Below are 22,054 nucleotides of genomic sequence, written 5' to 3'. Positions count from 1 at the left end.
GAACGCCGTGGTCCGTTGGATTGGGATGGACGACTAAGATTAGAAGATGCGGATACCCCCTTCCCGTTTTGAGTCCCAACCGTTGACGCGAGATCGGACGGGTCCGTGTTGATCTCGGTCAAATAAAATCCAGACCGTTGATGTTGATCAGAGGGGCGCGGTTGAGATCCGGTTCAGGGTCTGATCTCAACCGCGGGTGTGTGATCGGACAGCTGATCCTCGCCGATACCCCTTCGGCCATGCTAAATTTCTAAAGAGACCCTGCCTTATTTCGAAATCAACCCGCAATCCTTTCTTAGGTGTAGCTGAGTCTTGTGGATTTTTACAAATCAAACCCCGATCTTCTCTGTATTAGTGTGCCCAGTGCAGAGAATTAGAAAATTCAGTAAAAGTAATTAGAAAATGATTTTTAACACAAAAACAATACTAGAAACTTGTATAATTCATATATAATTCATTTTAGCTCCAAATTGAGTCATTCTAGTTGCAATAATTTTGTATTAACATTTTCTAACAACTATTAACACTGTTTAGTCATGAAACTTGAATTAAAATTGTTCATTTGAATTAATCTATTCTAGGTGGTTAATAACTTCAGAAATTCATAAATCCTTAACCGTAACTCCGAATTTAGTGATTCTCGTTCCCACGATCTTGTAGCGATGCGTAGAATATTATTATATAGTTTGTTCTTATGTTTGGTGTGATGTTAATTTTGCCTATACCATGCTTGTTTGTATTGCTACGACTAGCGCGAGGTTACGAGCTACCTGAAGATCGTCCTGGTACCTGGAATCTCAAGTCCCAGGCAAGTTGTGCCCTTGATCACTTACTTTTCCCAGCCATGTTCTTATTAATTTTAATGATCTGCATAGGTTAATTTTGATGGGACCCTTTATGTTACCCCAGTTTTGGTTATCTTTATACCTTGTTCACCCCTGAAATATTTTTGGGTAGTAATTGCTATTGCTTTATGTGGATTGGGTATGGAGATACACTACTCATGATTATTCTGTTATTATCTGGTTATTATTACTGTTCATGTTAAGATCATTAAATTAATGGGAACATGGAGCGACCACCCGGGAAAACAGTGCTACCACAAGGGTTTAATGGGACGCCCTTGGCTGATTAACTAGGAAAGCTAGTGGAGGTCTTCCTTACCCGAAAGAGGCAAGGGCAGTAGGGGAGTGGTCAGTGTAGGGAGGTCCTTGAGTTGATTTTGCTGCGATGGCGGTCAGGCAAGAACCCTGCACTGGAGCTTCCTATAAACTGTAGCGGGATTTCTGAAGCTAGTGGAACTTTGTAAAGGCCTCGTAGTGTTACCCTGCCTCGCCTCCTCGGTAGAGGTGTATGGGATTGGCCGTTTCTTGGCAGATGGGTAACATGACTTGTGGGTAAAGATGCGCAACCTCTGCATAGTGTAAAACTAGTATACTAGCCGTGCTCACGGTCATGAGCAGCTCGGACACTCACATGATTAAATTATGAAACTAAATTCGATTTGTCATATGCATTGCATCACAGGTGATGTTGTTACTTTTGTTCTACTACTTAATTGGGTTTGATATTTACTTATACTTAGTAATTGCTAATAAAATTTTGACCAACTTTAAAAGCAATGCTCAGCTCTAACCATCCTCTTTGGTAAGCCTTACACTTCACGTGAGCTCCCACCTTTGGCGAGTTCATGCACATTATTCCCACAACTTGTTGAGCGATGAACGTATGTGAGCTCACTCTTGCTGTCTCACACCCCCCACAGGTCAAGAACAGGTACCGCAGGATGAGGCGCATGGAGGATGCTGTGATGAGTTCGTGAGTGGTCTAGGTCGTCGTCTCCCAGTCAACTTTGGGTTGCTGGACCGTTGTCTCCTTATAATGTAATTATTAATTTTGTAAGAACTCCTGTTATGTAGTAAAGATGTGACATTCGATCCTATGCCATTATGCATCATATGTGTGAGACTTGGTCCCAGCACACCTGGTGTTTATGTTCGTGCCTGGGTCTTGGTGCCCCGAAACCCGGGTATGACAGCCTGTCTCCTAAGGACCTGGTTTCCCTAGAGAAGGTGCTGGTGATAGTGGGGTATGGGATCTGCAACTTCAAGAGAAGCGAAGGCGACGAGAGTGATATAGCTGTTATTTGAGTAGGCTAGCTGAAAGTCCTGTTGTTTCTCTTATGTCTAGACTCTGATCCTTCTTTCTTGTTCATGTTGGCATGTTGCTATGTGTCAGTTTAGGCTACTCTATCAGCCGGTATCCCAAGCGACGCTCCCTATGAGACTTGTATGTTGAACCTTTATATGCTTTCTTATAAGTAGTGAAGTTTCTGAGTTAATTTTTTTTCTTATTCTTTTAATATAATTACTAGCCAGTTGCCCGCGCTTTGCTACGGTTGTATATATCATAAAAATAGGTATTGAGATATTTATTCAAATACAATTATTGTTTATTTCTAAACACTAAGGTACGTATGTTTTGGTGGTTAGCCCTAAAATTTTAAAACAGGTGGATGTGGATTCAGGTGATACTATCTTTTAAAGCAGGTGGACATGTGTGGTTTCGTGGTTAGCCCCAAATCAAAGTGTATAATATAGTTTGAAATAGTGAGTGAGATAGAAAGATTGTTGGAGATAGTATTAGGTACTCAGATTATATAATCTAATTTATTTTAAACTAAAATTCATATTATATAATCTAATTTATTTTGAAATATATAATCTAGCTAGTTTATAATCCCAAACAAACGCTCTTAACCTTTTCGTGCCATTGGCTCGTGGAAGTTAGAAAGAAAAATATGCATTTTATGTGCCAGGATAAAAATTTAAAAGGCGAGAGGGATAGCAGATTTTCAACCTCCACACGTCAAACAAAAATGCATTGTACATCAATACGCACCTCAAATAAAGAAATGGATAAGCTGTGACTCCACTACAAGACATGGCTCTTTCACAGCAAAAGACATGGTGTCCTTTTTTGGATGACTTACTCGATAAGGTTCCTGGACAATCCAATAACTGCTAGTCTCGGTCCCCTTTTCCTTTTCAAAAAAGCTCCTCTATGCACTTTTGTCATTTTAATTAGCATCGATCCGTTCTCCGTCTTAGCAGCAAATACAATTTGCAAAAATCATATGAGCGAAACTTACTTGCTTCTGTTTTCAAATATTTAGCACGTAATATATATATATATATTTATTTTGTAGTTTGGCAAAACTTGTCACCGGACTTCATTTTTTCTATTTCCCCTTTTGCGAGAGCCTTAGAAATTTTAGAGCTTCTTTCACCCCTCTTGCAGTTTCTAGAAATTCTTACATATACCAATAAAAACTAAAAGGATATTATTTTTCATTAAGACATATCCATACACGAGTCTTTGCATTTTTGGGTATCACACTGCTGCGGATATATTATATACTAGTCTGGGCGTCTGGCCATGTCAGGTAGAGCATTGATCTCTCGAAAAAAATTCAAAGAGAAATTAATTCCAAAATTTTCAGTTATAGTTTGTCTTTGACCCTACAATTGTTTGATGAGAATTCTCCTGTTTATTGCTGAAATAGATTTTGCTCGGTGTGAACTAGAAAAACGGCAAATCATACTTATTTTTTTTTAAAAAATCTCTGACTAGAAGGATGTTTGGCACTACTCTAGATTTCAGCTTCATCGTGAAGCTGCAATGTATAATATAAATTTAAATAATTTTAAAATATATATTTAATCTAAATAAGAAATAAATTGATTTATCTAAATATTTTCTAAACGTTTGTAACTTTAGCTTTACGATTGTTTAAGCTTGTAATGATATGTTTCATTAACTTTACAAAATTTTATGAAGCTGAAGCACCTAAATAGGATTATTTTCAGAAACACACATACAAGTGACAAAACCGACCCTCGTGCTCCACTTGTCGCTGCCATAGTCCACAACCGCCAGCGAACCCCGCACCTAATTTACGAATCTAGAGGCAAATCCAACGGCGCAACAGCCTTCTCCCTCCACACTCTTCCCTTCCAAAATGCAACTGCATCATCAAACTGCGGGAGAGAAACGGAGCAAAATCAGAAGGGGAAAAATAGCTAAACCCAAATCGATACCAAACCCAGCCCGGAACGCACGCCCCCCGCCGCCATCGCCGGCGGCCAGCCACTACAAGCGCGGTGTCCGGAACCTGTACTGTACTACCAACCCCAACAGCCTGGACTCTGATGAGCCCCAGTTCATGGCCTGCCATCTCTCCCCCCTCTTCAATCTCCGACTCTTGCTGCTGCTCGGCGCTGTCCTCGGAAACGCCGTCCTTGTCCGCGCCGGCGGGGCGGAGGCGTCAGATCGGGCTGAGCCGGACCCGTACTCGATCCTGACGTGGCACGACTACTCGCCGCCGTCGCCCCCACTCCCGCCCCCGGACCCGGCGTCGTCGACGGCGACCTGTGAGGGAGACCTCCACGGGAAGGGGGACTTCCGCACGCACTGCGAGGTCTTCGAGGAGGTGGAACTGGGCGACGATATCTACATCACGGGGAACGGCAGCCTCGTGCTCCTCTCTGGCGCCTCCCTGACCTGCGAGAAGGTCGGGTGCGTTATATCTGCCAATCTCTCCGGCGAGGTGCACCTCAGCCGCGGCGTGCGCGTCAGAGCCGGCAGGGTCTCGTTGGTTGCCACCAACATCACAGTCGCCGACACGGTCGTTGTGAACACCACCGCGCTCGCTGGCGCCCCCCCTGACCGGACCAGTGGCGTTCCCACAGGGACGCACGGCGACGGTGGCGGGCACGGTGGCCGTGGCGCCAGCTGCTTCGTCAAGGAAGGGCAGACTCAGGAGGATTCATGGGGTGGTGATGCCTATGCATGGTCTGACCTCGAACACCCTTGGAGCTACGGGAGCAAAGGGGGCTCGACCAGTGTTGAGAAGGACTACGGTGGTGCCGGTGGTGGCATCGTGTGGCTGTTTGCTGATGATCTGGTCATGAATGGCACAGTGCTCGCCGACGGTGGGGATAGCAATGAGAAGGGTGGAGGTGGTTCTGGGGGAAGCATCTTTATAAGGGCTGCATCGATGTGAGTGTTTGTGGAGTGATTTTAATTCTGTTCCGCTTTCCTTATACCAAGTGAACTGACTACTGAGATGAGAACACAAGCTTAGTTAATTAAGTAGAATTTGGAAAACAGTTACCGATAGAAAGATAGTGGGATTAAGTTGGACTTTGGAAAACATTTACCAACTGAAGTTCAGCCGAACAAATTGATAGGTCCCTGCAGTTTAAATGAACTAGCCATAATATGCATTCTTGGCACCTGGATGGCCAGATATAGTGGGTAAGAGGCAATAGATGAAGAACACTCTTCTCTCCCTTGCAGAGACGCATTTAGGGCACTTAAATTCTTTTATTTGATGCACTGAAAACTTTTATTTGATGCACTGGAAAAAGGAAAAAAATAATTCTCAGATTCCTAAATTGCAAATCCATGTTTGTAGTATTTTTGGGAAGCCTAGGGTCAATGATATAAAGTTAGGGTAAGATAGCATCATCCTCATGGATTGATTAAGAGTAGAAAATGATGCACATGATTAATTGGTGAGTGAGTCAAGCAATAGTTCTATACTTGTCATAATGATATATGTAAGAAAAGGGGCAGTGGAGGAATTTCTGTTCATTTGTAAGTTTGTTTTTGTTGTAGATCTGCTTAGTACTTGTTATAATATTGTGCACTTCAGGATATTTAGTAAGCAATTGCTGTTTTTTACTCTCTTCTTATCGTCTGCTGGCAACAGGTATGGTGGTGGCAAGATCAGTGCCTCTGGGGGTGATGGTTTGGCTGGGGGAGGTGGAGGGCGAGTTTCTATTAACGTTTTTAGTAGACATGATGACACCCAGATTTTTGTTCATGGTAACTTTAAGTTCACACTGATTTTCTTTTTCTGACTTGGCTTGTTTTTAGTGTTAACAGTTATCACTTTTGGAAGAACTGCAGGTAGAAAGATCAAAGATGCATATAAGAGCATCTCCAAGAGACTAGCTAAATAGCTTGTCAAGCTAAATTTTAGCTACTTAATAGCATAATAGCTCTCCAACAGACTAGCCATTTAACTTTCTAATCTATCTGGCTCTCTAAATTAACTCCCTCACTAGCCAAATTTGGCTAGCAACTCTCGCTAGCCAAGCTAACTTGCATATTGGAGAGTCTGTTGGAATGAGTTGTTATATATAGAGTTTAATATTTATGGAGATACAAATAAAGGGTTAAATAGAGAGTAAAAAAAAGAGCCTCTTGAAGATGCTTGTACTTTTGGCTCTGCTGTTGCATGTTTCTAAACCCATCCGAGATCTGCTCTGAATTGATGTCTGCTTCTCTCTTGTATTCTTGTGATTTAGGTTTAATAGTTCTACACTTACGGGAGATCTGCATGCCATGTGTTGTTTATATCATGACAGTAAAATAATTTTTAGTTATCTATAGAAGCATTGTACTGTCCCTTTTCACTCTAATTCTTAGTCCACTTTATGTGAAATGTGTGCCATGAAACTCGTACTCTCGGTAATTTTATAGTGACACCACACATCTGAAGCTATTGTTCAGATGACCTAAGATCTTAATGATTTATTTTGTTTGAAATTAATGTTTGTTATCTTTTTCAGGGGGAAGGAGTTCAGGCTGTCCAGATAATGCAGGAGCTGCTGGAACTCTTTATGAAGCAGTACCAAAGAGTCTTATTGTCAGCAACAACAATTTGAGTACACAGACAGATACTCTTCTTTTAGAGTTTCCAAATCAACCACTGTGGACAAATGTTTTTGTAAGAAATCGTGCCAAAGTTGCTGTCCCCTTGCTCTGGAGTCGCGTTCAGGTAAGTGGCTTTGTAATGCTATCTTGAATAACACTCTACCAACCATGATGTCTTTAGTAACATTTAATTGTTTATTCTGATATTGTCTTGTCGAGGTCTATATTCTTGTGTTTTCCTTCTCTTCAGTTCATCGTCAAATTACATATCCTTTATGAATACATATATGTATTTTGGTTTTAAGCATATGCTGTACAAAGCAATGTGACAATGTCTCAATGGCGAACCACGGAAGTGCATGTGGTGTTCGCAACCAATAAGTACGAAAGATGTGATGTTCTCATATAATTTTGAACAAAAAAGAAACCTTGACTATTTTACATTTCAAATCTGATGACTGTATGGCTGTACCCGCTGGAGTCTTGATGTTCTATTTTTTTGTGCAAAGTTTTAATCGCGATTAGTCGGACGACTTGGTGATTAATCGTGATTGGTTCAAACCGACTTGGAGGATTAATCGTGACTAATCGGACGACGTGTCTGTTGTGACTGAAACTCTTTACATCTCCTAAAATAAATTGCACATATAATTTGCATAAGCCAGGCAGGGTGCATTTTCTATAATGAAACACAAGTCTATTGTGGAGTTGCTTCTTATATCAGGATTGATCAATGTTTTCTTTCTAAAATTTGAAGTATGGGACTTCTTATTTATAATTTTCAGGTCCAAGGGCAACTTAGCCTTCTTTCTGGTGCTATTCTAACTTTTGGTCTCACTGGTTATCCATACTCGGAGTTTGAACTGATGGCTGAGGAGCTTCTTATGAGTGACTCAATAATTAAGGTAATTTTTCCCTGTTTGTTTCTTGTGATATTCAATTATTCACCTACTTTGTATCTGCTTTATATGTACAAATTATTGCGCTTTAACTTGATTTCTCCCCCAGGTGTTCGGTGCTTTGAGAATGTCTGTAAAGATGCTCCTAATGTGGAACTCCAGAATGGAAATTGATGGCGGTGGAGATTCGATAGTTGCAACTTCTTTGTTAGATGCTAGCAACCTGATAGTTCTGAAGGTTTCTTGTTGGTCCAATATTAATTACTGTTTTTATCTGCTTGTCTCAGTATGCATAAGTATTTCTCATATGTTTCCAGGAATCATCTGTGATACACTCTAATGCTAATCTTGGAGTCCGTGGCCAAGGTGTCCTGAATTTGTCTGGGGACGGAGACACAATTGAGGCACAACGCCTTATTCTATCGCTGTTCTACAGCATACAAGTATGATACATATGCTTTTCAGCATCAGTTCCTTTTTTAGCCATAACCTTTCTGATGTATTTGTTTATTGCTGCAAAATTTCTTAGTGCATCACATAGCAATTTGCATTTTGAACTCTATGGCGTTGCGCTGCTCTAGTCCAATCAAAGATACAGTACAGGTCATTTAGCAATGTTAATTGTGATGGTTCATACAGTCATATGTCTCCACTTATTTTAAGTGTATCTAAGCAATAATTATACTGCTGTGGTGACTGTCATACTGTTGTCTCGTGTGCTGTGTCACGGTATATCGCTGATTTTGTTTTTCCTGTACTTGCAATAAAATTTGTAACTACCTTGATTGAATGTTCAATGTGTGGTCACATGAGGTATTATGTTCTTTTTTTTTTGCTTCTGTAACTAGTAAAAGAAAGAATAGTGATAAATATTCATTTTGTAGGTTGGACCTGGTTCTGTTTTACGGGGCCCACTTGTAAACAGAAGTAGCGATGATGTGTAAATACTTTCACCTTCAGCTACCACAGAGATAATTTTTTCCTATTTCCTATATTGGAAACCTGTTTGCTCATTAATGAGCTCCTGTTTATCTATCAGGGCCCCAAAGCTGAATTGTGAAGCAGATAGCTGTCCTGTGGAAATAATACATCCACCAGAAGATTGCAATCTAAATTCTTCATTGTCGTTTACCCTTCAGGTACACTCAATTTTTTAACACTCCCATGCAGCTCCCAGGTAGATTCTGTCATAAGATGCTGCTTATGGTATCTTCTATTTAGGTATGCCGTGTTGAAGATATTGATGTATGGGGTGTCGTACAAGGAACTGTAATTCATTTCAATAGGGCAAGAAGTGTCACTGTGCATACATCTGGGACCATCAGCGCAACAGGCTTTGGTAATTTGTTAGTTTTCTACTTTTAAAAGAATTCTCTGTTTGCTTGTTTCCTCTTGCTGCAGTTCAAATTTATGGGGGACACAAGGGATATCTTGTATCCCTCTGAAGGCTCATGTCATTAGCTTAGCCATCAGAGTTTGGAGTTCTTGCGGAAACTTGCTTAGTCTTTTTCTAAGCAAAAAGAGCAGCACACCCACTAAGACCTTTAAACTATTTATAGTGAACATATTTCAACAATGATAAACAACATTCACCTAGCCTATTGACATGTCATGATATAATATTTTTGGCAGAAAAATGCTTATGTTTCAACTAGATAAGAGAAGCATAGATAGTTGCACTCTTAGTGTTGTCTAGACTTTAGAGGAGTTACTCTATTACATAATGTTAAACTTTAATAATTGTAAGAGAGTGAAGGCTTGTTGTATTGCATAGGGGGAGGGTTACAATATAGAGACACATGACTCTAACCCTAATGGACCGGCAGCCCAACAGTGGTACCGGCCCACACACACAGAGAACACATTGTCCAACATCCCCCGTAGTCGCAACGGGGGCACTATACACGATGAGACCGGAGTAGAAGCCGAAGGTATGAGCCGACAGGTTGAAATCCCCCGCAGTCACAGCGTCGTGAGGGTGTGAATGTTGCGGCTGTAGTAGAGACCGGCGTGTACTCCAAGAAGACGATAGCCCCTGAATGTCGAGGTGGTCGTGGTCGGGAGACACGCAACAATAGCTTGTTCTTCAGGAGGGGTCGACGTTCGAGCGTCAACGATCGACGGGGCGACGCAAAAGAGACAGCAACAACCTCGAGGGCCTTCTGGCTTCTTTCCGTGTCCGGTCGTCAAGGAGCCTCGCCAGGGAGGCCGACGGCGGCGCACACGTTTGCACTGGTCAAGCCGACGGCGGGGCCAGCTGGGCAGGGGCCTGCGTCGGGCCTGGCATGGGGAGTTGGAGAAGGGGAAACCCTAACCCTAACCTAGTCCGATACATGCAAGATTATGAATTGATTGTTGTATTGCATATGGGAGGGTTACAATATATAGAGACACAGGACCTTAACCCTAATGGGCCGGCAACCCAACAGTGGTGCCGGTCCACACACACACAGAGAACACACACTATCTAACAATAATATCTCCTTGCTCTTTCCATGATGTGGTTCTTAATGTTACTTCTTTTGCTTAAGAGTAACACAACTACTTTTTCTTTTTTACTCCATGATGCTTAAAAATGCATGTGTGTCCATATGTGTGTATGCTTGTTATTTCTTCTATTGAGTTGCATGCATCAACCAGTTGAACCCAAAAGTTTAAGCTGATGGGGAGAGGTGGACAATTCTTATATTCCAGCACTCCCATCACGTCGAGGCTCTCTTAGACCTCGGACGTGGAATAGGAGTGAGCAACAATTATTTTATTTAATTGCACTAACCAAGATTCGAACTTGAGATCTTTGGCTTTGATACCATATTAAGTTGCATGCACCAACTAATTCAATCCAAAGGTTTAAGCTGACGGAGAGAGATAGACATTTCACTTATATTCCAACATCTTCATTTTGAGATTATCCCTTCAAATTTAGGCTGTCGATCTGGAGTAGGACAAGGGAAAATGTTAAGAAGCGGTGTATGTGGTGGTGGTGGACATGGTGGCAAAGGTGGGAATGGTTTTTATAAGGGAGACCTTGCTGAGGGTGGAGCTATCTATGGCAATGCTGATCTACCCTGTGAACTTGGCAGCGGCAGTGGGAATGACTCCACAGAGTTGTCCACAGCTGGCGGGGGTATAATAGGTAACACATAAGTTCCAATTGTCCTCAATTATTTTGACTCATAGCATATCTTAATATTGTTTTTTTAATGTCTTTTAACTGCTCTCTAGTGATGGGCTCATGGGATTATTCTTTGCCAAGTCTTGCCCTCTATGGTTCAGTAGAATCAAATGGTGGCAGCTATGCTAGTGGCTCTGTTGGAGGACCTGGTGGTGGTTCTGGGGGCACAATTCTTCTATTTGTGCACACTTTGTCCTTAGCTGAAAGCTCTGTCCTTTCAAGTGTTGGTGGCTTCGGAAGTACTGGTAGTGGTGGAGGTGGAGGGGGAAGGATTCATTTTCATTGGTCTAACATTCCTACTGGAGATGAATATGTGCCTGTTGCAGCTGTTAAGGGATCAATACTTACAAGGTCTGGTCTGGTCCTTTCTCTAGTATTTGTATTATAATTTATAGAAGAATGTTTTGCTGTTTTTGGTCATTTCATGCCGTATCAGCAATATCTATGAACTTCTGCATTTTACTTCGAATTTAACCATGCTTTTGACTGCTATTCATATCCAGTCTTATTTGATTAGTATGATATGGTTCAAAATTGACATTATGAGGCAACAAACCAAGGAAAAGATGAAAACAATTTTATACTATATTCCTTGATTGTTGGAACTTCTAGTTAGGGGCTCTGCTGCCTTATCATCAACTTTATGGATGGCGCCATTGTTTTGTAGATCTTTCATTTGTCTTTTATCCCTTCCCTTAGCTTGTTGGCCGTTGGAGTCATTTTATCTTATACTAGAGAACATTTGAGATGTGATGTGAACGATGTCAACGAATGCTATGCAAGCAAGCAAGCCTCCTGGTCCATTAGATCATGATCCAACCATACATGTAATCGTGGTTTGTTACGGATTTTTTAATAAAGCTACTCAAGTTGGTGGTGGAAGGGTTTAAGTGCTAAATGTAACATATGACTAGATCATGATCTAACGGACCAAAAGGCTTGCACGCTTGCACCTAGGGACTGCTTACATAACAATCGTTGTCGTGAACGATATAGCTCAATTTTATTTTTTTCTAAAGTTTCTTTTCATGAAATCTTGGGCTCCTGCAAAATGCAAGTTCTTCATTTGGTTGGCATTAATAATCGATGTTGGACTTAAGATAGATTGGCCAAACATGGGCTTCCGTACCAGGCTGCTTGTCCCTTTTGTGACCAAGAGATGGAAACCATCAATCACATTCTTGTCTCCTGTTGCTAGGGAAGTATGGAGCTTAGTGCTTAACAGGATCATCCTGACAGTTAGACCTTCTAGGATTGTTAATCGTTTTAACTCTTGGTGGGACCGAGCTTCTGCTGCCTTGCCCAAGGAAGAGAGGAAGGGGTTTAATTCCTTAGTGATTATTGTTGCCTGGGAGCTCTGGAAACATAGTAATGCATGCGTTTTTCAGGGTACTAGGCCTGCTGTCCAAAGTGTTGTGCTAGCTGTTATGGCTGAAGGTCGTCTTTGGTGTTTAGCTGGGGCTGCAGCCCTTCAGGTTTTGTTCCTTAGGACTGAACCTCCTTTGGTCGTGAATGGGGCTGGTACCGTGTAAGTGTGAGTTGTAATACACCCCCAGGGTGTTTTTTTTTGGGAGGGGGGGGGTCTTTTTCTTCTTAATTAAATGACGCGCAGCTCTCGTGCGTGGTTCGAGAAAAAAATGTCTGGTGTTTTGAGTTATGTTTATATATTGTTCATATACTAACAAATAACTATGTACTATACAGTGGAGGAGTCAGCAAAGGGTTAGGATATTCCGGTGGCAATGGAACGGTCACAGGAAAAGCTTGCCCAAAGGGTCTTTATGGTACATTTTGCAAGGTATAACTTATTTATATGTTCCAAACACGTTCTACCTATATCTCTTTGCATCCCATAAGTAGTGAAGTTTGATTGGTTCATACACAAAATGGCCTACCTTAGGTGGTGTTTGGAAGCAAAGTATTTTTATAGTTTTGAGATAAAAGTAAAACCATGGTATTGGAGAATACTATGGTATGGTATATTTTGTCTAAGAGGTGTTTGACTACCTTATTAAAAAACTCTGTTTTGAATACCATGGTTTAGTAGTTACCATGGTATTTTTGGAGTATCTAAAACTATACTCCAACGCTCCAACCTAAAGTTTTTGTCTATGACTAGCTTCCGGCACATGTATACTAAATACTATGGTTTGAGATACTTTGTCTCCAAACAAGTATTGTTTAAAGTGATGTAAAAAATACTATGGTTGTGCCATGACATTTTAAAGCTGTAGTATTATAAAACCATGATTTTGAAATAATTTGCTTCCAAACACGTCGAATGTTCCATATCATGATAATGTGTAATATCTTGGTTTATTTTTTGGTTTGGCAAATATTGAATTATTGGATAATTATTATTTCGCTTAGCTCTATAGTGGCCAGTGGCCACGTAACTCTAGTGCCACTTAACTCTAGGGTTTCATCATCTTTGTTGGTGGTTGGGGATTTCAACATGATCCTAAACAGTGATGATAAAAACAACTCCAATCTTGATCGGGCTATGATGGGTAGATTCAGAAGATGGAAAGATGATCTTGCTCTAATTGAAATTCCTTTGGTTGGTCGCAAATATACTTGGTCGAACGGACAAGATAACCCCACCTTGGTACATCTGGATAGGATGTTCTGCTCTGCTGATTGGGAGGATCTTTTTCCGGGTTGTTTGCTTCAGAGTGCTGCTTCTCATGATTCAGATCATTGCCCTCTTCTTCTGGGTTTGCAGGATGTCAATAGAGCAAAAGGGCGTTTCTTCTTTCAGGCTTTCTGGGTCAAGTTGGAAGGCTTTCATGATACTGTGGCTCTGGCTTGGAGTTCGGTGGCGCCAGGTCCCTGTCCTTTTGTCACTCTCTCCAGGAAGTTGCAAGCTACCGCTAGAGCTTTGCAAAGTTGGAGTGCGAAAACAGTGGGCTGTTTGAAGCTGCAGCTTGAGATGGCTAGGGAACTACTTCATATGTTTGAGATGGCTCAGGAGCTTCGGGTTCTGTCTCCTGCGGAGGGCTGGTTCCGGCGTGCTTTGATGAAGCGCATTCTTGCGCTCTCCTCCTGGACTAGATCTGTGGCGCGGCTTCGGTCTCGTGTTACTTGGTTGAGAGTTGGAGACGCCAACACCTCACTCTTCCATGCTCAAGCAAGATTCAGGAAGAAGAAGAATTTTATTGCTTCCCTAACTACCGCCGAGGGTGAGGTCTTGACTTCACACGATGACAAGGCAACAGCCCTATTCGACTTCTATGATGGTTTGCTAGGTACTGCTTTTCAGAGGGATGTCTCTATCAACCTTGATGAGTTGGGGTTGCAGTCCTTTGATCTAGAAAGCTTGAATGTGCCTTTCTCGGTTGATGAGGTTTGGGACACAATCAGATCAACCCCGTCTGACAAAGCCCCGGGGCCGGATGGTTTCACGGGTCGTTTTTATAAATCTTGTTGGTCTATTATCAAGCTTGATGTGATGGCAGCTGTCTCACGTGTTTGGGATTGCAATTTCAGAAATTTTGGGCTGCTCAATTCAGCCCTCATTACCCTTTTGCCAAAGCTTGAGGGTGCAGCCCTTGTGAAGGACTTCCGTCCGATCAGCCTCATACATAGCTTCGCCAAGCTGGTAACAAAGATGATGGCAAATAGGCTGGCTGGACACTTGGGTGCAATGGTTTCACCCAATCAGACGGCTTTTATCAAAAAAAGGTTCATTCTTGACAACTTCATATTGGTGCAGCGTACGGCCAGATATCTCCATCAACAAAGACAAGCTCGTATCCTCTTCAAGTTAGACATTTCTAAGGCTTTTGATTCGGTGTCATGGCCGTTTCTCATTGAGGTTTTGAGGAAAATGGGGTTTGGGCAGATTTGGTGTGATGTTGTGTGTGGACTGTTGGCTTCTTCCTCCACAAGAATTTTGCTAAATGGCGTTCCTGGGGAGATCATTTCACACCAGAGGGGCCTTAGGCAAGGAGACCCACTATCCCCTATGTTGTTCATTTTGGTTATGGATGTTCTGAACTTGCTCATTCAAAAGGCTTCCGATGAAGGGTTACTTCAGCAGTTATCTTCTGGGACTTTACATCACAGGCTTTCTCTCTACGCGGATGACGCGGTGGTTTTTCTTAGGCCGGTGGCTTCAGACATCAGTTTGGTCCTGGAGATCCTTCGGCTTTTTGGGGAAGCCTCGGGGCTCAAGACCAATGTCCTGAAAAGTAGTGTGTTCCCCATTCGTTGTACCGAAGATGATTTGTTGCGGGTCCAAGCTTCTCTCCCCTGCCCCATTTCTGATTTTCCGTGTCAATATCTTGGACTGCCCCTGTCCTTGGGAAAGCTTTCAAAGGCCCAGTTACAGGCATTGGTGGACAAGGCAGCTAGTGTTCTCCCAGGTTGGAAGGCCGACCTGATGACAAAGGCGGGTCGTGCTGTTTATGTTCAGTTTGTTCTCACAGCAAAAATGATTTATGCTGCGATGGCTTTGGACCTCCCTATTTGGACCATCAAAGCTATTGACAAGATAAGAAGAGGTTTCCTTTGGAAAGGAAGAAAACAAGCCAATGGTGGTCACTGTTTAGTGGCGTGGGGTAAGGTCACTAGGCCTAAAGCTCTGGGCGGCCTTGGGATCACTGATCTTTGGCTTTTGAGCGTGGCGCTTCGAGCTAGGTGGCCTTGGCTCCAGAGAACCGATCACTCTAAGCCTTGGTCGGTTCTCCCTGTTCAGGCCTGTGGTACGGTGGAAGCCTTGATCAATGTTGCAGTTGTGTCTCAATTGGGTGATGGACAGGATATCCTCTTTTGGAAGGATCGGTGGCTGAATGGTAGAAGCATCAGTGAGGTGGCACCTGAGGTTCTTGAGCATGTATCTAAGTGTGTTGTTTCCAAAAGGCTGGTAAAAGATGCTCTAACAAATCTGAATTGGGTGGCTGATATAAGGGGTGCACTTTCAGTTAGGGCGCTTGCACAGGTTTTGGATCTCTGTGACTTGCTGGAGGGCTTAGTTCTTCAACCTGGGATTCCTGATAAGCATTCTTGGAAGTTCAGCGCGTCGGGGGATTACTCCTCTAGTTCTGCCTACCAGGTTCTTCTCCTTGGAGCTGTTGAGTTTAGGCCGGCTGAACGGATTTGGAAGACCTGGGCACCAAGGAAATGCAAATTTTTTATGTGGCTGGTTGTGCATGATAGATGTTGGACAGCTGACAGGTTGGCAAAAAGGGGAATGGATCATCCCGTCTGCTGTCCGCTTTGTGACCAGGCGGATGAAACTATTAATCACTTATTGGTCGAGTGCAGCTTTGCGAGGCAGTTTTGGTTCCTTTTCCTTCGGTCTGGGGACTTCCAGGTGCTCTGTCCCTCTGCAGGGGATGGCTGCTTTGACTCTTGGTGGGAGAAGAGTGCCGAGGTGGTGGGCAAGCCTTTGTCGGATGGTTTCAACTCGCTGGTCATATTGGGTGCGTGGTCGATCTGGAAACACAGGAATAGGTGTGTGTTTGATGGTTGTAGCCCGAATGTTGAGGTCGCCCTTTCGGCAGCTAGGGAGGAGTTGATGTGCTGGCGTTTGGCTGGCGCTAAAACTCTCTCTTTCTTCCATTTAGAGGAGCTGTCTTAGGCGTTAATGGTGGTGTGAGTTTGTAAAACTGTTGTTTCTGTTTTGGGGCTCCCCCCTTTTTTTCTTCTTAATATAAAAATACGCAGACCTCCTGCGTATTCAAGAAAAAAAACTTTGTGCTGTGGTAATTGTTTTTGCATAAATTGCAGGAATGCCCTTTGGGAACATACAAAAATGTTACTGGATCTTCTAAATCTTTATGCTTTCCATGCCCTCCGGGTGAACTCCCTCATCGTGCTATATACACAAATGTTCGAGGTAATTTTTTCTATTGTTTTTGGGGTGTCATATTGTTAGAGGTGTATGTCATGGTCGGATCGGGCCTGGGTTGGGTTGACAGTATAGCCCATTAGTGCTAGAGTTAAATAGAGATAAGTGTTTCTTTCTCAGGTGTCAAGTAAGCCTCTCTCTATAAGGGGAGGAGATTTATAAATCTAATCAAGCAAGAGTTAGAAGTTCTCTATTGCTTAGCCACAGGCAAGTCCCCGGGCCGGCCCCTCTCCCTCAACCATAACCACCGCCATATGTTAGAGCCGAATGTCATGGGCCTATTGGGCCTAGGTTAGCAGTATAGCCCATTATATTGTTATAATTAGAGATAAGGGTTTCTTCGTTAGGAGTAAAGTAAGTCTCTATATAAGAAGAGGATATGTCAACATCAACATAGCCTTTTAGTCCCAAGCAAGTTGGGGTAGGCTAGAGTTGAAACCCAACAAGAAGTCACCAAAACGAGAAAGAGAAAGGGAGGGGAAAAAACTTTTGAGAGCACTAAAAGGGAAAAGGTCTAATCACGGTTCGGGCACGTGGATAGCTTCTTTCCAAGCACTTCTATCCAAACGCAACTCCATTGGGATATTCCATTCTTTCAAGAAGAGGATATGTATCGATCTAAAAAAACTCGTCTGCGAGGGGGTAAAACAATCCCCATACATTATATTAAGATCTCACGCAGGTCGAGAAAACCCACGAACTCTTGCCCCACCATACACAGTGGCACCGTAGCCCATGTGAGAAACGACTGGGACCAGGCCTTAGACATGTGCTTTGGTGTGAGATAGGTGAGGAGATTTTTTTAAGCACAGCTGAAATTCGCTTCCCATGGGGAGTCGAACTTAGGACCTAAAGAGTGCTACTCAGACCACCTAACCAACTCAGGTAGAGGCCTTTTCGCGAGATGTGTCAATCTAATCAAGAAGGAATTAGAAGCTCTCTTGCTCGGTTGTAGGCAAGGCACCTAGGCCCTCAGCCTGTCCCTTTTCTCCCTCTCAACCCTAACAGCCACCATAACACATAAAGTGGAAGTGCTACCTGCAAACAAAATTTGATTTATGTTTCTATAAGTTGCTGGCCTCCCGCCACCCAACACATACATTTTGTTGACCATGGGTTTTCATGTTTTCAGATGGATTTGGTTTATATCCTTTCACATTTTTTTTCTAAATTTGTAGATTCTTGTACTGCCTAGGTAGTTCAGATGCTTCTGTTACTTCACTTGAATATACTTTGCTTAACATTTTGCAGGAGGTGCTGCTGAAACTCCATGTCCATACAGATGCGTGTCTGACAGATATCGCATGCCTCACTGTTATACAGCTCTGGAGGAGTTAATATATACTTTTGGGGGACCTTGGCTATTTGGTCTATTTCTTTCAGGCCTCCTTATCTTGTTAGCTCTTGTTTTAAGTGTTGCTCGTATGAAGTTTGTTGGCACTGATGAGTTACCTGGGCCGGCACCAACTCATCAAGGGTCCCAAATTGATCATTCCTTTCCCTTCCTAGAATCACTAAATGAGGTACTTCATACCTTTTCTGCATAGATAACATCTTGAATGCCATGCACCTCCAGAATTCTGATAAAAAAATGATAATTACACAGGTCATTGAAACTAATAGGGCTGAAGAGTCACAAGGTCATGTACACAGGATGTATTTCATGGGTCCCAACACCTTCAGTGAACCTTGGCATCTCCCACACAGTCCGCCAGAACAAATAACAGAGATCGTGTATGTGTGCTTCTTCACAAATCACAAGTGAATCTAGATATATTCAATTGGATCCAACCTTTGTGGTCCTTTTCTTGTACCACCCTTAAGCTCCGAGACTCTTTTGAGCCAACTAACCATTTAAATCTGCCTGTAGGGTACTATCAGAAATACTTCAAATGGTGTTCTAATTTTGCTTTCTCTTCGTTTTCAGATATGAAGATGCATTTAATAGATTTGTCGATGAGATAAACACCCTTGCAGCTTATCAATGGTGGGAAGGATCTATTTACAGTATCCTCTGTATACTTGCCTACCCCCTGGCTTGGTCATGGCAGCAGTGGCGTAGGAGAAAGAAATTACAGAGACTTCGTGAATTTGTTCGCTCTGAATATGATCATTCATGCTTAAAGTCTTGCCGTTCACGTGCACTCTACGAAGGCCTCAAGGTTCACTCGGTTTCTCAGAAAATTCAAATATGTTTAAAGCTCTTGGTCTTGCTCATAAATTTTAAACGCTTCAAGCTCTTAGAGCAACTCCAGTAGTTCTCTAAAAGACTTCCTAAATCAATAATTTAGGTAGTTAATATAAAAACTCATATCCAACAGTTCTCTAAATGAACTTTCTAAATTTAGCAACTCATCATCTTACCTCATTTCCTCTCTACATTTGGCAACCATTTAACAATTCCCTAAACAAAAATGTTGACTACGTTATGTAGTTAATGAAGGTAATTGATGACATTTGTGACTTATTTTTTTGACGTGAATAGATACAAAATAAAATTACAACCTATATTTAGAGAGCTATTGGAGAACTCACATTTTTTTACTCCCAAAGTTGTTTAGCAACTTCTTAAATATGTGATTTAGAGAGCTAAAATTTACATAACTATTGGAGTTGCTCTTAAAGTTGGAAGGGTCCCCCCCCCAAAAAAAAAAAGAATCACATCCAGATTTAGATATGCCATGTTTGATCAACTGTATACTGTTTATGCTCATTATTGTTTCCGAAGCTGGAATAGTACCTTTCAGCCTGTCATTTATTTAATTTCTGCTTTTGCAATGTCTAGGTGACTGCAACCCCAGATCTAATGCTAGGGTATTTAGATTTCTTCCTTGGGGGAGATGAAAAAAGGCCTGATCTTCCACCTCGTCTTCGTCAAAGGTTTCCAATGTCCCTGATCTTTGGAGGTGATGGAAGTTACATGGCTCCGTTTTCACTTAATAGTGACAGTGTGCTTACTAGTCTTATGAGCCAGGTATCGTTTTAAGATCTTTCAAATTGAACTGTTCATGTCCTTACACTTTTTCTCAGGAACTCGTGCCATATCTGTTACAGGCTGTTCCCTCATGGATATGGCACCGTCTTGTAGCTGGATTGAATGCACAGCTGCGTTTGGTCCGTGGTGGAAATCTGAAAGTAACGTTTCTTCCGGTCATCAACTGGCTTGAATCTCATGCAAATCCCTCTTTAGCTGAGAATGGTATCCGTGTTGATCTTGCCTGGTTCCAAGCTACAGCATTAGGGTACTGCCAACTTGGTCTTCTTGTTTATGCTGTTGAAGGAGAAGCTGCACTTACCGAACCTGATGGAAGCCCTAGAGTAAAAATAGAGCAACACACACCGTGAGTTATTATGTGTTTTATGTTATTGATTTCGTTTATCATCGTTATTATTTATGATGGCTTATTATTATACTACGCAGCACACAGAACACGTGAGTTATTATGTGTTTTATGTTATTGATTTCGTTTATCATCATTATTATTTATGATGGCTTATTATTGTACTACACAGCACACAGAACATGCTCGCTGATACTCAACTAAGTCAGTCCAGGATTAAGGATGCTCTAATGCGCAAAAGGATCACTGGTGGAGTTCTCAATAGTAATAGCTTAAGGACACTAAAAGACAGGAGAGATTTGTTTTACCCATTTTCTCATATCTTGCACAATTCGAAACCAGTTGGGCATCAGGTCTTTCTCTGCCACTGTTACTGTCCACAGAGTGATTATGAATCAGTTCATTTTGTGCTGAATGCTGATCTTGGTTCTGTTGAACTTAACTGCAGGATCTTGTTGGTTTGGTAATCTCAATACTGCTTCTTGCAGATTTCAGCTTAGTTTTGCTTACTTTTCTCCAGCTGTATTCATATTCTATGGTCGATGTTCTCTTGGTTTTGTTTATTCTACCGCTTGGGATTTTGTCGCCTTTTCCTGCCGGTATAAATGCTCTATTTAGTCATGGACCGAGGCGGTCAGCAGGCCTTGCTCGTGTGTATGCATTGTGGAACATAACTTCACTGGTCAATGTTGTAAGTATTCTTCACCCACCTACATTTCAATGTTATATCGGTATCTATCACACGTAATGGCTGCAATTGAATGAGTTTTTTTTTTCTATCAAGTGTTGCGCCTCTATAACCTTCCTGTGCTTGTTAATATCTAGGTTGTGGCTTTCATATGTGGTTTTGTACATTATAAGTTATCAACCAAAACACACCCGAGCGTGCAGCCCTGGAACCTGGGAACGTAAGCATAATTTCTGTCGGCTGTTCACTAGCATCTTCTAAAAGTTATATGCAGTTAAGCCACTTGCCATGAAATCTTTCCAGGGATGAAAGCGGTTGGTGGCTCTTCCCAACCGGACTCATGCTGTTGAAATGCATTCAAGCAAGGCTTGTTGATTGGCACGTTGCTAATTTAGAGATTCAAGACCGTGCGGTATATAGCAATGACCCAAACATATTTTGGCAGTCATGACCCCTGTTGTAACTGAGGGTCCTTCTGGGAAGCTTTTTACAACTCGATTTTTTGGGAGTTGATAAAAGGAAGAGTGCGGGCAAAGGCCTTTCTTTATTGACCAGGCAAAAGAAGGAACTACAGAGGTTATATAGATGCGTACTTCCGCATCCCCCGCTGATCATGTGCAGTTGCAAACGGTGTTCTGTTGTATATATAAAAGGTGTTCTTGATCCATTCTTTGTAGGATTTAGACACCATAGAGTTTGTTTATAAGCAATGTGAAAGCTAACCTAAAGAGACATGGGGGGATGTGGATTTGTTGTTCTTTTGCTACCATGCCCTGGCCCTTGATGTTTGTTGAGATGGGCAGAGGGGCAACTCAAGTCATCGAGATGCAAACGCCTCTTGTTGTATGCGATCAGATGGGTAAAACAATTATATTATTAACATGTTCCATGGTCTTCGCTGACAGCAAGGCTGGTAAAGCTGTGAGAAATCGGTGTGGTCTGGGTGATGTGCCGTTTGCAGCTTTGCAATTCATCGAGGGATGCAAAAACCTTCTGACATATCTGACGCTGTGTCACTTGCAGACCTGTAGTGGTGGATGGATGGCTAAGTGGGTCACCTAAACAAAACCGGGTGCTATGTACTCGGCAGAGAATGTCCTCGACGATGGATGGACAACTTTAGGGGCTGTTTGGAACTGGTTTTAAGTCTAAAACCACCGTAAATTACGGATCTGTAAAATTTTACAATCCTAGATCCAAGTTGTCTGCTTTGATGGACGGTAACATGTGTGGTTTGACAACAGTATTATGTCTTCCGAACCGGAAAATAAAAATTTTGCCCGTCGGCCACTCAATCAGTGTGTACTGCAGGTAGGGACAGATGGACCACAGGCATCCAAATCTAATAGGGAGAAGACGAGAGATGGGATG

General features: G+C 42.3%; 1 protein-coding gene across 2 annotated transcripts; it reads left to right on the top strand.

Moving 5' to 3' along the window:
• Positions 1–3,990: 3,990 nt before the first annotated feature.
• On the top strand, positions 3,991–21,601 carry LOC103634893 (uncharacterized). Of its 2 annotated transcripts, XM_008657469.3 has the most exons (22): positions 3,991–5,061; positions 5,777–5,892; positions 6,642–6,850; positions 7,512–7,631; positions 7,735–7,863; positions 7,943–8,068; positions 8,510–8,565; positions 8,665–8,764; positions 8,847–8,964; positions 10,552–10,761; positions 10,851–11,151; positions 12,505–12,598; positions 16,534–16,642; positions 17,906–18,177; positions 18,261–18,388; positions 18,582–18,816; positions 19,440–19,628; positions 19,709–19,995; positions 20,168–20,348; positions 20,444–20,686; positions 20,821–20,903; positions 20,987–21,601. In XM_008657469.3, the coding sequence occupies exons 1-22, from the start codon at positions 4,022–4,024 to the stop codon at positions 21,132–21,134; spliced, it is 4,494 nt and encodes a 1,497-aa protein (XP_008655691.2). In that variant the 5' UTR covers positions 3,991–4,021; the 3' UTR covers positions 21,135–21,601. The 2 variants fall into 2 exon arrangements, with proteins under 2 accessions (XP_008655691.2, XP_020397987.1); XM_020542398.2 differs by lacking the exons at positions 16,534–16,642; positions 17,906–18,177; positions 18,261–18,388; ... (5 more) ...; positions 20,821–20,903; positions 20,987–21,601 and adding an exon at positions 13,526–16,487 and having other exon boundaries at positions 4,012–5,061.
• The last annotated feature ends 453 nt before the right edge of the window (positions 21,602–22,054 follow it).

This window comes from Zea mays, chromosome 8 (genome assembly GCF_902167145.1).
Source record: "Zea mays cultivar B73 chromosome 8, Zm-B73-REFERENCE-NAM-5.0, whole genome shotgun sequence".
NCBI classification, from domain to species: Eukaryota; Viridiplantae; Streptophyta; class Magnoliopsida; order Poales; family Poaceae; genus Zea; species Zea mays.
The sequence above is the reverse complement of the archived record's forward strand: the minus strand, read 5'-3'. Positions and strand labels throughout refer to the sequence as shown.

Excerpts from the sequence above, each read along its gene's own strand:
- LOC103634893 (XM_020542398.2), top strand. The coding sequence starts at position 4,022 with ATGCAACTGCATCATCAAACTGCGGGAGAGAAACGGAGCAAAATCAGA. Across the intron at positions 5,062-5,776 it reads TTTATAAGGGCTGCATCGAT|GTATGGTGGTGGCAAGATCA; the intron begins GTGAGTGTTTGT and ends TGCTGGCAACAG. Across the intron at positions 12,599-13,525 it reads TTTATGGTACATTTTGCAAG|GATGTCAATAGAGCAAAAGG; the intron begins GTATAACTTATT and ends CTGGGTTTGCAG.